The sequence below is a fragment of the Octopus bimaculoides genome, chromosome 3, assembly GCF_001194135.2.
Source record: "Octopus bimaculoides isolate UCB-OBI-ISO-001 chromosome 3, ASM119413v2, whole genome shotgun sequence".
Classification (NCBI taxonomy): domain Eukaryota; kingdom Metazoa; phylum Mollusca; class Cephalopoda; order Octopoda; family Octopodidae; genus Octopus; species Octopus bimaculoides.
In genome coordinates this window covers 159027502-159044847 of record NC_068983.1, presented here as the reverse complement: position 1 = coordinate 159044847, position 17346 = coordinate 159027502, and the positions used below count along the sequence as shown (strand labels likewise).

Genomic DNA, 17346 nt, shown 5'->3' with positions numbered 1-17346 from the left:
TAATTTACCTTTGAATAGTCATAACAGCGTTAGCAACTTTAGTACTGGCATGCTCACGGCCCTAGAACAGAAACAAATTTGAGGTGGAAGATAAGTAAAATTTCAATCCACATCTTAAGAATAAACAGAATTCATATAAAGATTCAGAAAAAAACAAAAGTGTAAATAGAATTTGAATTCAATTCTCAGAATTGACTTCTGCTGCATCTTCTGAAAGTATATTCTACCTTCTGATACTCACATAGAGTCACCAGAATTTTGAACAACCATCTAAGAACAGCAGATAGAATGACCCCTAATAGTAGTATCCAAGCTGTCAAAGATGACTTGCTCCCTCTCTGAACCACAGTAAATGTTAGATTGATCTGTTGTATTTCACCTCAGCATCTAAATGTATTGCTATTTATACATGAATAAATCCCAAAGATCAGAATGTAAGACTAAGATTAACCTTATGACATGAATTCATGTTTAATATTCACTGTAGTCATGACTACTGAGTACAGTTAGAAACAACTAAATACAATCTTTCAAGGAATCTAGTAATATTAGACTGAACTTAACAAGTAGTCATGAATGTACAGATATCTGACTTAATCAGTGGATATTAAATGTAAATTAACAACTCAAGAATAAGATTACTTCATAAAATTTCAGACTGTAACTTCAATAATATTTTTTTAATTACCTATTTCTTTGACTGATTCACTCACCAAGAAACCAAAGTGGGAAGAAATATTCTCAAAGATATTATGGTTATTTCACAACATAATTTTTATATTATACAATATTAAATCAAGATTAAAATCCTGAACAAATTTCAAATGAAAATCAATGATTTGATTTGTAGTTATAGATTCAAGTAAATGGTCTTAGTATCTCTCTTTTAAGCAAATCTTAAAAGAATGGAGTTCATAACCAAAAGAAAACTTGAATATTTAATAGATATCATCATCATCATCATCATCGTTTAATGTCCGCTTTCCATGCTAGCATGGGTTGGACGATTTGACTGAGGACTGGTGAAACCGGATGGCAACACCAGGCTCCAATCTAACTTGGCAGAGTTTCTACAGCTGGATGCCCTTCCTAACGCCAACCACTCACAGAGTGTAGAGATATATGTCCTTATATAATTGTATGGCTACATTTGTCTTTGATTCAATATAAATAAGTCTTCAATGAATTTAATAGATACACCTATAAATAAATTTTAAACTCAATTCTCAATGACAATTGAATTATTTAGAATAAATTAGATGTTCCTAATAGTTAACATTTTACTAAGTGATTACTAGTTCTAAATAAACTAAATTAGAAAATCTTGTTTTGGATATGTAGAGATATGTCTCTTAAATCCAATATGAAATAAAATTCTAACAAATCTATAAATTTATAAAGAATTCACAAGAAAAACACAACAATAAACATAATGACAAAAGAATCAAAACCTTCAATGAACTAAATAAAACATAGAATGACAATATTACTCTTTCTTTAAAAACATTCCTCTTTCATTTAATATGAAATACCTACAGGAACAAAATTCTTCGCTTTATGGCATTCATCAAAGATGAGGCAACCATCAAAATCTTTTCCTCCACACCAATTTATTAGTTGCTGCAATCGACTTTGTCTACCACCACGTAGAGCTGCAATAAAAACAGGAATTATTTAATAAAACCTCTTTCTGAGTTATATTTGACTGAACTGATAAGGTATTGACCACAAGCTGAAGAATAGTCTAGTTATTTGTATCACATAAACAGAGCAGCATAGTATCCTTGGCAATAACGTATATCTCAATGGTACAGTCTATGGTTGAGGTACAATTGACTGCTATATGCAGTGGAGCACTGGATAACTGGTATTTATTAATCAGCAATACTAAACTCAAATCATCTCCAGAACCAGGAGAAGACAATAAAAACTCTTTCCAGTGTATCCTCCCTTGAATCGCTGAAGACGAAGTTATCAGCAATGCTATCTTAAAATGTATGCAACAAAACTGTAAACCTGATAAAATGAAATGCTACTATGCATAACAAGCACATCAATACCACTGAAGACTTGATGAAAAACAGAGACAACAAAAATATCATATCAATGCAACACAGTTCATGTCTCTAAACTAAAAATTATAAATGAATTCATAAACAATTTATTGCAGATGTTGGGAAGTGAAAAACTTTTATTTGCAATTGCCTCTCATGAAACAAGTTTCACATTACACAGGAGTGGTGACTGAAAGCAGGAAATTATATAATGAAATGTGGTAACTTCTAGCTACAAATTTCTCTTGTGGCCTCATTCAAAATTAGAATTCAACTTCTAGTCTGATTTAATTCCCTGTACAAGAGGGGATCACAAGATCAAGGCCACAAAAATTATCACCATAAGAAGAAACCTTTTATGAAATTTTCCATGCTCACATAAATTAGGTGTGAACATGACTGTATGCTTTGCAACAACATGTCTGTAACTTCAATTTCAATGCATAACACCTTGGGCTGTTCTTCTATAGCTTTGGGTTGACCAATATCTTTGTGGGTGGAATTTGAACGGCAGAAATTGTGCAAAAGGCAATCATCTGTGTGTGAAAGTTTATCTATACATTGTCTACCATTGTTCAATAAAGCAAAATCAATAAAATAAGGACCAGACTGAAACAAAGACTGGGATCAACACCACTGACAATCCCTCTTGAAGAAACTACAAAACTAATAGTTACCAAAACCTGATATTCTGAGATTTCATCAAGCTACTTTATCCTAACTTTCCTTCACCTAGCTTTTATCCGACAAATTCCAAGTAAAATTTCATCTAACATACATTTTATATGACCATACTAAAAGACGTTTTTTGTACAACTAATATTCCTGATATATAAAGTGCTTTCTCAACCATTCCATCAAACTATATTAAATTTCTTTGTTAGTGTTCAGAGAATACAAAATGAAAAATAAATCAACTGATTTCTCTGGATAAAAACACTTCTACTTATTTTATATCTTCACCATCTCTTTTATATCTGTTTTTCCATGCTATGTGTTAGACAGGGCTCTGAAAGGAAGAGCTTTACAGTAAATTCCTCTCCCTAACCTCAACTCTTTTGGTTGCTTCTAACAAGTAGGAATATGATGTATTAAATCTAAAAACTGATAATCATGTATTTTGAAACATTAATACATTAAAATTACTTACCACCTCTCTGAACAGAAGAGACAAGTGTTGCGTATGTACTAAATACAACACCTTCCTTAAAATCTGGTGACAGTCCAAATACTCTGCAAAAAAAATGCAAAACAGTAAAGCTTTACAGATTTAAGATTAGAGCATGTAGCAACTTTTAAATTAAGAAAATAAAAGTTGATCATGGAAGGTGTTTCCCATCGTACATAATAGTGTTCAAATAATATTTCCTAATTAAAGAAAATTTGATGCAAAACAACACAAACCCTTCTGAACATTATGCTACGTTAACTAAAAACTCACTGCAGTATTTTCATTTTTTTTTTTCTATTATTTGTAACATAAAAGTATTGACTTCTTGCTCACCAGAACATGAGTTATCTTCTCTACTAATTGATTCAGACAAGTACGATTGCAAATTACAAAATTTGGTAATATTTGAGATATCAATAATTGTCAATGATAAAGTCCAATAAGAGTGACTGCAAGAAATGAACAATAAAAAATTATACTGTTATTTCAAGCAGTATCACCATACCATCACACTGATTAGCAACTATATTAAGACAGTTGCAGCCAGCTTAGTGGATAAAAGGATGGATAGCTCAAGTGTTGTGTCTCCGTTCAAACAAGAAAATCAACCTTTTGGGCATAGCATCAAACACATCATCCCCAACTTCAAGTTGAATATCAGGTGATTTACCTTCATCAGTGTGGGAGAGAGACCAAGGAAAGATTATGAGCATTACTTCTCCTTTCACAAATACAAGGACAGAAAATGAGAAAATATGGCTCACAGATATATATATAAGCAACAAATGCATTGAACAATTAACAAGTATTCCATTAGATGCAGCACTGATTTAACATATAACCATAATTTTGAATCCTTATATGAAGCCTTCAGATGTGTCTCTATTATCTTATTATGGGACACTGCTAATAATATTTATACGTAATTTGGCATAAATATTATTCATAAGTCCTAAGTTCCAACTATTTACAAAACAAATTAATTTCATCATAATCCACCCTTACAAACAACTGAAAACAGTAACAAATAAACAAATATGAGGTTTCTGCATCAAGAGAAGCTAATTATAAAACAATAAAAAATATATATAGGTTTTTATTTACCGAGTATTTCTGTCAAGTTCATTGCAACCATCTATCACTTTAATATGGCAGCCTATGTCCCGCAAATCTCTGGAAAAAAATATACACATTCAGTACATGCTAAAATTCTTACTAAATAAAAAATATCAATTAGTGAATTACATACTAATTTCCATACTAAGTTAAGCAGGTTTGTTTAAATATCTAACATTAGGTTAGTCAATTCTATATTTCTGAGATGAGGAATTTTTATACTATGTAATAGTCAGAATAGTGTCCCTCCAACTAATACATACTAGATTAGACATTCTAGTAACTAATGATTAATATCTGCTTTGCATAGAGTTCTCTAAAAGGAATGTAAGAGCAATAGTTTTTCACTTAGTTTTATTATTGCAAACCATTCAAATGAAATAAGTGTGGAATATTTTCATTATCCAGACAAACCAAAGCCAGAAAAGTATTATAACTTAACCAGGAGTATAACACAAAGACTTTAATAAATCCAGTAAGAGTGTAACAAGACTAACAATTTATTTTCACAACTAGTGTTCCTTATTTGTTGGCAAACATTAAGCTTTTAATACTCTTTAACTGATTCAACCATTTGGCTATGACATTGATGGAGCACTGCCATAGTGAAATAAAATTGAAAAAGAAAAAATGATGATGGTTTCTATCATAGGATAGATCCAAAAATATTGAGGAAGTGGAGGGGTCAGATAATATTTACACCTAAACAGACTGAACCTTGTATTTGACTGATAAATTTATTTTAATAGTTTGGAAACACGAAAAGCAAAGCCAACTACAGCAGAATTCAAAATCAGAACATAAAGGCACTAAATACGACAGAGCATTGTCTCCTCTGCTCGAGATCCAAGCAATAAATAATTTCTTTTATTGACCACAAGTGCCAAAGACTTTGGGAACAATACAAGGATGAAATACAAAGACAATAGGGTTTAACATCAAGTAAAAAATAGGCAAAATCAACAAGAACAAATAATAAAGAAAATGTCAACAAGGTTCCCAGAAGCAGGAACAATAACTTAGGGCAATTCAGGTTAACCTACACAAAACACTGAATCACTCTGACACATCAAAGACTCAAGTATTCTCTCTCTGTTTTTTGCCAGTTGTTTAATCAAAATTGGCCCATTTAGCCTCAGGAAGCTCACTGCTCTCACCCACCTTTTATGAAACACACAGGAATGCAACATCTCTTTCTCCACTCTCAATACTAAAATAAGAGCACTCAGCCTGGAACTCAACAACTTAACCCATTCCACCAACTTATGATTTACAATTATGATAAAAAGGAAACTGATCAAAGAATTTTGTGATTCTTCTGTCACTCCTATCACATAATAAAACAGTAATACACAAAAATATTCTTGGAAAACAAGTTCTACCTTCTGGCATCAACAACAAGATCTGCAGAGATACTGAACCAAATATGTCGCAGACGGCCCCGGCAGTAGTTGTCAAGTATAATACCAGATACCTGAAATAAAAATATAGAAAATTAGCCAAACTTCCAGAAAACTAGTAAAAAAAAATATCAAAAAATATAAAGTGATTAAAAACTTAATAGCTTAATTATGAATGGTAAAATTCTATACTTTGGGAAGATATTTCTCAGGCAATGAATTGTAGTTCAATTCATATTTTATTGAAAGACAGAGGCACTAGTCATTAAATGAAATGAACATAAGAGAAAACTTGATAAGAACTCAATTAAGTGCTAAGTACATTCAATGGCATGGCTAGATTGGTTAATAGAGTTTCACCTACTATAAATGGAAATATCAGTAATTCCCTTTTGCAAACACTTTAGCAATTAAACCTTTAGCAATTAAACTGACCATATTCTGATCCAAATATTCTACCTATTTTATGACCTCTCACACCCACCCAACAATACCATTCCAGAAACAAATGATCACATCAACAAAATCTTGAAGCAATGAGGCCATGCATGATTAACTCAAGGGTTAGGGAACTGAAAAGTATTAAAAATTAGATTTTTAAAAAGCAACAAATAAAAAATCATCCTTACAGCCATTAAGAACTAACCAACAACTGTCAGTGACCAGTTGGCAGATGCCAGAAGATGTATTTTGAGACTTAATAATACTAATATAAAAAGCAAAAGTGAATATAATGATGTGTGTGTGATTTAAATGGCTGGCATGTCATTTTAGTTAAAATCAATTTTTCACTGCATAACAAGTCTAAGTGCCACAGCTGCCATTATCAGAATAATACAGAAATATGGTCATACTATGTGAATTAGAACACTATATAAGATGATACCTTTCCCAATACCAACTGCAATGTGTAAACAAAGAGAGATCGTTATGAAGAAGCAATTGACAAATATTAATCTTTCTGTAGAGATCTATGTTAAGTAAATATACAAAAATATATAAGAAAGATAATTCTATAAAACGTGTGTGTGCACAGGCATTGCCAACTGATCCTAAAACTACTTGGTTTTAGGGTCAGCCCTACAGGATGGCACCTTGTATCTTCTACAGCCCAAAGTTAACCAGAGTGAATTTGATAGTGTGAGAGAAGCAAGCTACATGTGTGTGTGTGTGTGTTTGTTTGTGTGTGTGTGTGCATACATGCGTGTGTGCATGTGCCCAAAAGTGCACATGCATATGTCTATGTTTATAGAGCTGTCATTACTTGCCATCCCTTTAGAATTATTGCCAGAAATAAATCAATAAGCACCCAGTCAATAAAACCTAGAATTAAAAACATTGCAACTGTGACCAGGGAAATGGCATGGTGTGTGCAGACCACACAGGATGGCCACTTTATATACATGTGTTGGCTGTAGTCAAACATGTTACATTTAAGAGAAGGGGCAGCTAATTTGATTAGTATGCAGGATAAACAAAACCCTACACTACACCACTGATTAAGACTCTGCCAACATCAAATGTATTTTTGAGTCTTTCAACAAAAATCTACCTTTACAAAAATAAAGCTTTTGACAAAAGAAGAAAAATCTAATATTAATAGTGCACCAAGAGAATAACTGTTTTGATTTAAGGTTTTCTATCAGCAAGCATTTTTTTTTTACTAATATGATCTAAAAGTCATGACATTTTCAAGAACAGGTATAAATCAAGTTATTAATTTCCAACAAAGTAGAAAATATTAAAACCTTAGTTGTTAAACTTTATGCCTTTTACCGTTCAGCTACCATACTTTATGTTTTATAATTATCTATTTACATTTTACAGACCCAGCAAAAAACTATGTTTTATAATTATCTATTTACATTTATAGACCCGGCAGCTAAAGTGAGATCACAGCTGTGAGTGCCCCGCCCAGTTAAGAGTATCCCTGATGCGTCAGGTGATATGATATGCTCGAGAAGACCTGTTGAGTCAAGTAAAACCAATATTGTAGCTGTGGCCAGTGCCCCCTGACTGACTCCTGTGCCAGTGGCACATAAAAAGCACCATCCAAACGTGGCTGATGCCAGTACCTACTGACTGGCCCCCGTGCCGGTGGCACGTAAAAAGCACTAACCGAACGTGATCGATGCCAGGCCCACCTGACTGGCTCCTGTGCCAGTGGTATGTAAAAAGCACTCACTACACTCTCGGAGTGGTTGGCATTAGGAAGGGCATCCAGCTGTAGAAGCATTGCCAGATCAGACTGGAGACTGGTGCAGCCGCTGGCTCTCCAGACCTCAGTCAAACCGTCCAACCCATGCCAGCATGGAAAACGGACATTAAACGATGATGATGATGATTTACATATCACAAGAAGTCACATCCCAATACAATAAGACAGGTGGAAACAATAATATTAAAAAGCAAATAAATACAGTAAATATGTAACTTGAAACTGATAGGGCATTGTTCTAAAACAAGAAATAAAAATGTCAGACAATTCTACTTACCTGTCTTCCTTTGCCAACTCCGGCTCCATCACCAATAAAAAACCCAGCCCGATGCCCATTAGGTAGCACTGTTTGATGCTTCTGGCACTGCAAAAGCAAATAATATTGTTGTTGCAAACTGTAACTACAAATAATGCATGGATGAGAAAAATGAGAATTCAAAAGAAATTATTACTTCAGCTGATATGAATGACAATTCTTTACTTTACACCGTATTAACAGCAGATAATAAACTGCTTTTACTTCAAATGGCCTAACAAAGAATACACAGAGGAAAACGACATGATTTTACTAGAAATGTAGCATGTACAAATCCAAACACTTGATTTTCAGCAATTTTTACTGTGCTAATAACAATTGTTTCTTTACTTGGTGCACACATAGGAGATCACTAAAGAAATGAAACAGTAGCAGTAAAAAGAAATAAATCATTCTCATAAAAGGTGGTGAAATAGCAGAGTATTCCGAAAACTCACACACACAATATACAAACATCTAAGTTGCAATCATTCAATGAAGTTCTCAGTCTTCTAAAAATAAACTCAATAGTAGTGACAAATAAACATGGAAAAGTGGTGTAATGACTGATTATTAAGGAGACAATAATTTGTTTACTTACAGCATAGAGTATCCCTTCAAGTTGGAGGCTACTTAACTGTCCACTTTTCAACTTTTCAGGGGGAAAAACACTGGTCAAAGGGTACCAAGCATCCGGAAGTAACAATGACTACAAAAGAAACATAACCGATACAATAGCTGTAACATTTTCACCCATCTAAAACTTCTGGTAAATACTTTCACTTCTTCATATTGATGAAGTAAGAAAAGGACATCAAACATTTGTACCAACCAGTAAAAAGATTTGATACAAAACCCACTTACAGCAGCAATAAAATTTAGTTTTTGACATCTACTAGTACTGTAGACATGTAATGATCAAATAAATAAAAAAGTATTCTTTTTTCTTTATTTAAACATTTTACAAGTATTTTACTTCTTTCTACTTTTAAGTGAGTTTCTGTTGAATATCAGATAAATACAAATGTTGTGACAATGCTAGAATGTATAACAAATAGTTGATAATTGAGTATAGCACAAAACATTTTATGTACTAACACGCTACCTGTCAATATTTACAAAAATTGAAGTTGTAGATGAGCAAATCAGTTTCCAATAGTAGACAAGAAAATAAAGATAACACAATGGTTCACCTTCATGGTTTTGCATGTAATATGCAGAAAAGAAAAATCCTTGAGTGATTTTTGCCCAAGATAAAGAAATAAAAAGATTAAATAAACATGATTCTGTACTGGAGAATAGAATAATCCACACCAATAATAAATTTAAATCAGACTTTAATGTATTAAAAGTCTGACAGATATTGTTAGATGGACAATGGATAATAATTTATAAACTTTTGAAACTTTTAAAACTTCATAACTCTGAAACTTACAAATATATTTTGAAATTCTTTGAGAATTTTTGAAGTTCTGTGAATTGTTCTAGAAACATTTTCTTAAAATGTTTTTTGAAGATTGTTAAGCTTTTAAATATCTTTTCTTTAAGCAATTTCTGAGATATCTTAAAAAATAAAATTTTATAAAAAAATTTTTTTCACTTTTCTTTTGTCTTATTCTTAATTGCTTTTAACTTCTTTTAACTTAACATCTCTTAATCTTTTCAGTTACAGCATTTCATTCCCCTTCTTTACCTTCCTAACCTCTCCAACTAATGGCATTATCCTGTTGTCTTACTATAACTTATAACAGTAGCAGGTAGTAATTACAGCGTCTGGTGGAGATTCAACTATTTCTATTATTATAATAAAGCGTAATTTACATACAGCTATTACAGTCCCCAACACACAAATATACACTACATACATCCAACGGAATCAGAACAATGTCTCAAAATAGCAATAATTTTAAGTATAATCATATGATACAAAATATTCAGAAGTAATATTATTCAATGGATTTTTTTAAATGGTGAGTAGATCAATATAACACAATGCCAGTAGACAGTTCTCTGGTTTATAGTGTTTACTCAGGCTGTTGTGAAGAAGTGATTTATGAAGAGTCAAAGCAGACAAAGCAATTTTCAGGAATAGTGACACTTTCGGTTCGAGCACACTTATACCTATCATCATCATCATCATCATTTAACGCCCACTTTCCATGCTGGCATGGATTAGATGGTTTGACTGAAAACAGATAAGCCAGGGAGCTGCAACAGGTTTCAACCTGATTTGGCAAGGTTTCTATGGCTGGATGCCCTTCCTAATGCCAACCACTCCAAGAGTGTAGTGGATGCTTTTTATGTGCCACCAGCAAGGGTGGCATTGACCTGACACTAGCATCAACCACAACTATGGTCTCACTTGGCTTCTCTGCATCATCTGGGCTATGTCCTAATTGCTATGTTGTCTTCTTGACTACTGGAAAGATGAATACATGTAGTAATATTGAGGATTTGATTCCTATATTTCAACATCTTAGGCTAAAGAATCTCCTTATTATACATGTATCTCAGTTGGCAAGCTTATTTTTGTAACCTTTTTTTTTTTCTAGAAAAGGTAAAGACACATTTATGGACAACGCTTAAACACAACTGATTCAGAATTGAAACTTTTGAACCTACTTGAGTCAACATATTCTTTTAGAGAAGGTTTTGTGAAAGGCTAAGTTAATGATGAAGTTCTTTAGTACATAATGTACACAGGCAAGTGTCACAGAGAGAATAGAAACACCTACTAGCTCTTTCAAAGATCTACAGCCTTTTGAAGAAAATGACCTTTTGTCTTACACTTGAAACAAGTAGTAGCACAAACTGGACATTTGGTGCACCCATGTCATGAAAAATCCTTTCACAAATAATATCTTTAAGCTGATGAGGCATAGCTGCACAAGAGGAAGCCTTTTTATAAGTTTCATTTATTCCTTGATTGAAAAATTTTCCTCTAGCCATCTCAGCAAATATTATTCACAATTTTCTACTTGAAAAGCTAAGTTTTATAAGTCTGAGATTTTTTCACAATTTCCCAAAAATAAGTTCAAGCAGTGATTGAAGTCAAAAGCATTATTTTCTTTTCTATTAGTCTACTTTGAAATTGGGCAGAAGAGATTTCAGTTATGAATCAATCAAAAATATATTCATCTCTCTATGTATCAGTCAGTCTAAGCTGAGTTATTGAAGAGATCATACATATTCATTAACAGACTCTGAGGTTAACTGTTTATGAATGGTGAGCTTGTGTTGCTCTCCAAGTCCAATGGCCAACTAAATGAAAGTATTTTTGAAAACATTTAACATGACATCAGAAGTAGAGCACCCCAAATAATTGCAAAATTTTCAAGAGAAACAATGTTTGCTAGAAATTTAGATAAAGTAGTTCTGTCAAATGTAGCTTAATAGCATGCAAATGCTTAAAGATGAATATAGCTTCAAGAATTGTTAATATCATACAAGGTTTTAAGAGTAAAGTCTTGATAGGAATTTTTTTCATTTTCATTTTCACTTGTTTCAGTCGTTTGACTGTAGCCATGCTGGAGCACTGCCTTTAATCGAGCAAATCGACCCCAGGACTTATTCTTTGTAAGCCTAGTACTTATTCTATCAGTCTCTTTTGCCGACCCGCTAAGTTACGGGGATGTAAACACACCACCATCGGTTGTCAAGTGATGTTGGGGGGACAAACACAGACACACAAACATACACACACACACACATATATATATATATATATATATATATATATATATATATATATATATATGCGACGGGCTTCTTTCAGTTTCCGTCCACCAAATCCACTCACAAGGCTTTGGTCGGCCTGAGGCTATAGTAGAAGACACTTGCCCAAGGTGCCATGCAGTGGGAATGAACCCGGAACCATGTGGTTGGTAAGCAAGCTACTTACCACACAGCCACTCCTGAACCCACATTGAAAGTCAATTTAAATAAAGCTTGAATTTATTAAATGCTCAACTGATATCTACTAACACAGTGTAAATAGTAATTACAGCTTCTTTTGAAGATTCAATCATTTCTATTGCTATTATATTATTTACATGAAATTGCTATGGGGCACTAAGTAAACTTATGTAAACCGGTGGCATGTAAATAACACCCATACCCTCTTGGAGTGGTTGGAATTAGAAAGGGCATCCAGCTGTAGAAACCATGCCAAATCAGACTGGAACCTAGTGCAGCTCCCCCAGCTTACCAGTTTTCAGTCAAACTGTCCAACCCATGCTAGCATGGAAAACAGACATCAAACGAAGATGATTACAAAAGTGGTTTTAACAGTTGACATTACACTACAGTTTGTCCAACTGTTCATGTTTGTAAGACTAGCCTCTTAAAACCTCCAAATCTGTGATCCCTGTTTCATGTAACAGGTCATGGTCTTTGTGTGTACCCGTGTGCCTATTCTGGTGTTACAACATTGAAATTTCCAATGATGATAACACTATTATTGTCATAATTCCTTGAAGTGACTTGCAAATAGACTTTATAGAACTAATCCTGTTGTTTGTCCATTTGTCCTAATTATAATGTATAAGTAGAAATCACAAATGTTGTCATGTGGTCTATTGTCAAACTGTCCAACCCATGCTAGCATAGAAAACAGACATTAAACGAAGATGATTACAAAAGTGGTTTTAACAGTTGACATTACACTACAGTTTTCTATGACTTAGTATTTAACTTAAAGTGCCAATCCTTTAAATAAATTAGAAGTGCTTTACGCAGACGTCTAATACACAAGAAACACGGGTTCAAGTTTTAGATTAAATAACTCTTGTACAAGCAGCAGTATTGTATTTTTATTAGAAGTGGATTGTGTATTTCTTGGAAGCCTGAATAAGAGAATAATGTGACTAATAATAGATCACATGACAACATTTGTGATTTCTACTTATACATTATAATTAGGACAAATGGACAAACAACAGGATTAGTTCTATAAAGTCTATTTGCAAGTCACTTCAAGGAATTATGACAATAATAGTGTTATCATCATTGGAAATTTCAATGTTGTAACACCAGAATAGGCACACAGGTACACACAAAGACCATGACCTGTTACATGAAACAGGGATCACAGATTTGGAGGTTTTAAGAGGCTAGTCTTACAAACATGAAATACAAACTTCAGAAAACCAGCCTATCAATTAGTTACCTACCACTTAGCAGACCATGAGCCAAGTTGACTTCTATTACTATGTAAAACGAAGTAGTTGATTGAGAAGAATATGCCCCTCAACATAAATTAATGGTTAGTAACTACAACTTAATTAGGAAACAGAAGACATGGGAGCTACGATATATCCCCATGTTAGGCAAAATGTTCAGTCAATAATAAATAATACTTAATTAGATAGGTAGAATATTAACATAATGGATATTTTGATGGGGTTGTGAAAGACAACCTGTTGACAGCTACTGAGCAGTTTTGCAGATAGAGCAAGCCCAAGTGAGCGAGCGAGCGAGTTAGAGAGCGAGTGAGAGTGTGTGTGTGTGAATCTTTTTAATTACTTGAAATCTTACAAGGAAGAGGTTTCTAACAAAACAAAAAAAGGTTCCATCACTGAAATTTTAATAAGGGTGTTACTTGTTGAACTTCGGAAAAGTCTTGCATATTTTTACTATTCCATTTATAGATTCACCATCATCATCATTTAACATCTGTTTTACAAGTTAGCATAGGTTGGATGGTTTAACAGGAACTGGCCAGCCAGGAAGATGTCCAAACTCCAAATTGTTTGTTGTGGCATGGTTTCTACAGCTGGATGTCCTTCCTAATGCCAACCACTTTACAGAGTGTGTTGTGCGCGTTTTCATGTGCCACTGGCACAGGTGCATTTATGCCGCACCTGCACAAGTGCATTTCATGTGGCACTGGCACCTGTAAAGGACAAGCCTGTATGTATGGATTGCAGCGATTTTACTTGGCTTGATGCATCTTCTGAAGTACAGCTCATTGCCACAACTCTCAGTCCCTTGTCATTTCCTTCGTGAGGCCCAGTGTCTGAAGATCTTTTCTCACCACTTCATCCCACGTCTTCCTAGGTCTACCCCTTCCACAGGTTTCCACCACAATTAGAGCTTGGCACAACTTTATACAGCTGTCCTCATTATAACATGCATATATGCTTACCACTTTCTTTATTTGAAAATCCTAGCTTCTCCAGCATCATTTAAGCATTTACTAACATAGTCAAGTACACAAATAATTAATAAGGAAATTTGTGTAAGATTTGTAGAGAACATTCCAAACCTGGAAGAATAGTTCTAAAAGTCTGAAGGTAAACATGCAAAAATCCATGTTCTTCTTAGTTACAGAGAATGCAAAAAAACAGTAGCATCTGGGAACTGGCTTGGTTTTATATGTAGGCAGACACAAGGAAACTGTTGCAAACTGTCAAATTTACTGCTTTATTTTCGGGAAATAGCCCATGAATTACCCACTTCCTTTCTCTATACACTTTCCCAATCTGCTTCAGATGATCTTGCACAGTGGACCAAGGTTTCTTAAACCTCTGTGTTAAGTCCCCAATACTTTAAATGTGGATCCTTTTCAATTGCTATTTTCATTGTAGCATTATTGAGAACAGTTGGTCCTCCTAATCGATAACCTTCAAAATCATTTTTAAATTTGTTAAACCAGTGCATATATTTTCCCTGCAGGAGTGGCTGTGTGGTAAGAAGCTTGCTTCCCAACCACATGGTGCCAGGTTCAGTCCTACTGCATGACAACTTGGGCAAGTGTCTCCTACTATAGCCTCAGGCAGACCAAAGCCTTGTGAGTGGATTTGATAGGTGGAAAGAGTGTGTGTGTGTGTGTGTGTGTGTTCGTTTTTCCCCATTCATTACAAGACAACTGGTGTTGGTGTGTTTACACCCCCATAACTTAGCAGTTTGGCAAAATAGATTGATAGAAAAAGTACCAGGCTTAAAAAAAAAGTACTGAGAGTCAAGTCATTCAACTAAAAATTCTTCAATGCAGTGCCCCACCATGGCCACAGTGTAATGACTGAAACAAGTAAAAGAAAAAGAAATAAGATCTGCAGCTCATTAAAGTCCTTCATTTCTATGTCCACATTAATGTTTGGTCATTAACACAATGCCAATTAGTTAATTGCAAGGACACCTTTTATTGGCTTGTAATCTATTTGAGGTATGATGTCAGACTATTTGTTTGAAAATGTAACATTACTTTGTGGTACCCTTAATAGACATATATATATAAGTAATCTAAACAAATATTTTTGATCTTAATTTTGCTCTAGTTCAATAAACTACTTAAATGCTACGCTCAAAATATGATACATACTGCAAGCGATCCTGCTTCAACAATATCACCAGGATGGGAACAGCAACCTGGAAGGATTTCTCTGTGTTCAAACTTTGCAAATACTTCTTGGCTGTTAAAATAGAGAGAAAAATTGGAATTTTTGCATAAAATATGAACAACAAGAGCACTCACAGAATGCAAACCTCAACGATTAGGCAGAGATGATTTTTAAAATGAGAATATTTGAAATAAACTTGACTGCTCTCACAAACAAGAATACCAAAAATGAATCTGACCACTCAAAAATTAAGTGAAAAAAAAAAGAGGAAAAAAATAATCCACAATCCTTGTCTGGTACTGAATCGATCCCAAAATCTAATCAGTCTGTGCCAGTCATGAGGCAAACATCCCTGAAAGTTTCATCTGAATGCATCCAGCGGTTCTTGAGATATCTTGTCCACAAACAAACAAACAAACAAACACGGCTGAAAACAATACCCCTGCCTTCGCTAAAGCAGAGGTAAAAATTGTCATTAGTATTTAAACTAGTCACATATGGCCCAAATATTCTACCTGTTGTATGCTTAAACCAACAAGATCTGGCCTTTCACACCTACCCTACGATGTCATTCTAAAATTACACAATTACATCATTGAAATCTTGAAGCTACGAGATAATGCAAGATTAGTTCAAAGGAATGTAAATAAATAAGCATTATGTCTGACACAGAAATCCAAATGCAAAAGGGTTAACTGACTTCTCAATCTTCATGCTTTTTAACTGTGATTACACATTCAAAAACTTTACAGATTAAAAAATGTTTAATGTATGTCTTTAATCATTAATTGCTACAAACAATTTTTCAGCAGCTTTTGCTATAAAAATTGATTAAAAAGGATTTTTTTTTTTTTTCGCATCTTATGAACTTATGAATTGGCCAACATCAATATATTCAGTTGTCATTTAATAACTGAATAACACATAACATACGAGCAACAAATAGCTTAAATCTATTCCAACAAGAGCATAAACAAACTTAACAGTTGCAATCTCTCTTATTTAGTGCATCCTCAGTTTATACATGTCATTTCTTTTATTGATTCGTATATTCTGTCCTATTACTACAAGGGTGATGAGATGAGAAGACATCAAAGAAACTAGTTACAAAAGGTCTGAGGGTTTACAGTAAAATCAAATAAAATAGAATGAAATGGTGGTACACACTGTACACAAGATATGTTAATGTCTCAAGAAGAGAATTCATTCTAGAACCAATCATGGATCCACAGAGATCAATGTGTGGAACCTTGATTGGGCTACCAAGAGTAAGTGTCCTCTCCTAGCTGTATTCTTCTGCCTGCAAGCATATGCAGAGAATAGATTCATTCATCCTCCACTTTCACCCATCTATCAATAAATTTACTGGAAGGTAGCATCTCCCCTTCCAACCAGAGATTGGAAAAGTTGATGAGAAGTTACCTGAGGAAGAAAGTACCTGTATTCAGTCCTAGCAGTCATGCCTATCACACATTTCTTTTCACAAGAGAGAGGAACACTGCCTCCTCTTGAGGAGAAGGGAGAGGGAAAGGAAGGGGTGGGTGGGGGAAGAAGGACATCTTCAGACATGATAGTGTTGGGGATATCACACACACACTGGAAGTTATGTTAACATTATGAAATAGCAATAGAAAAGACATAGTATGACCATATACTAGCCGAGCAACCGTACTAGCCGAGCAACCGTACTAGCCGAGCAACCGTACTAGCCGAGCAACCGTACTAGCCGAGCAACCGTACTAGCCGAGCAAC

The 17346-nt window shown here is 34.1% G+C and overlaps 1 protein-coding gene across 7 annotated transcripts in view; it reads right to left on the bottom strand.

Moving 5' to 3' along the window:
* The window catches only part of LOC106872350 (protein strawberry notch homolog 1), a 176382-nt gene that overhangs the window by 57158 nt on the left and 101878 nt on the right, over window positions 1-17346 (bottom strand). For all 7 annotated transcript variants that reach the window (XM_052966646.1, XM_052966648.1, XM_052966647.1 and 4 more), the window contains 8 exons: window positions 15576-15666; window positions 8856-8963; window positions 8237-8323; window positions 5724-5815; window positions 4330-4398; window positions 3205-3287; window positions 1537-1652; window positions 9-61 (listed from right to left, as the gene is read on the bottom strand). In XM_052966646.1, coding sequence (XP_052822606.1) covers window positions 9-61; window positions 1537-1652; window positions 3205-3287; window positions 4330-4398; window positions 5724-5815; window positions 8237-8323; window positions 8856-8963; window positions 15576-15666 — 699 coding nt within the window. The remainder of the gene's footprint in view (window positions 1-8; window positions 62-1536; window positions 1653-3204; window positions 3288-4329; window positions 4399-5723; window positions 5816-8236; window positions 8324-8855; window positions 8964-15575; window positions 15667-17346) is intronic.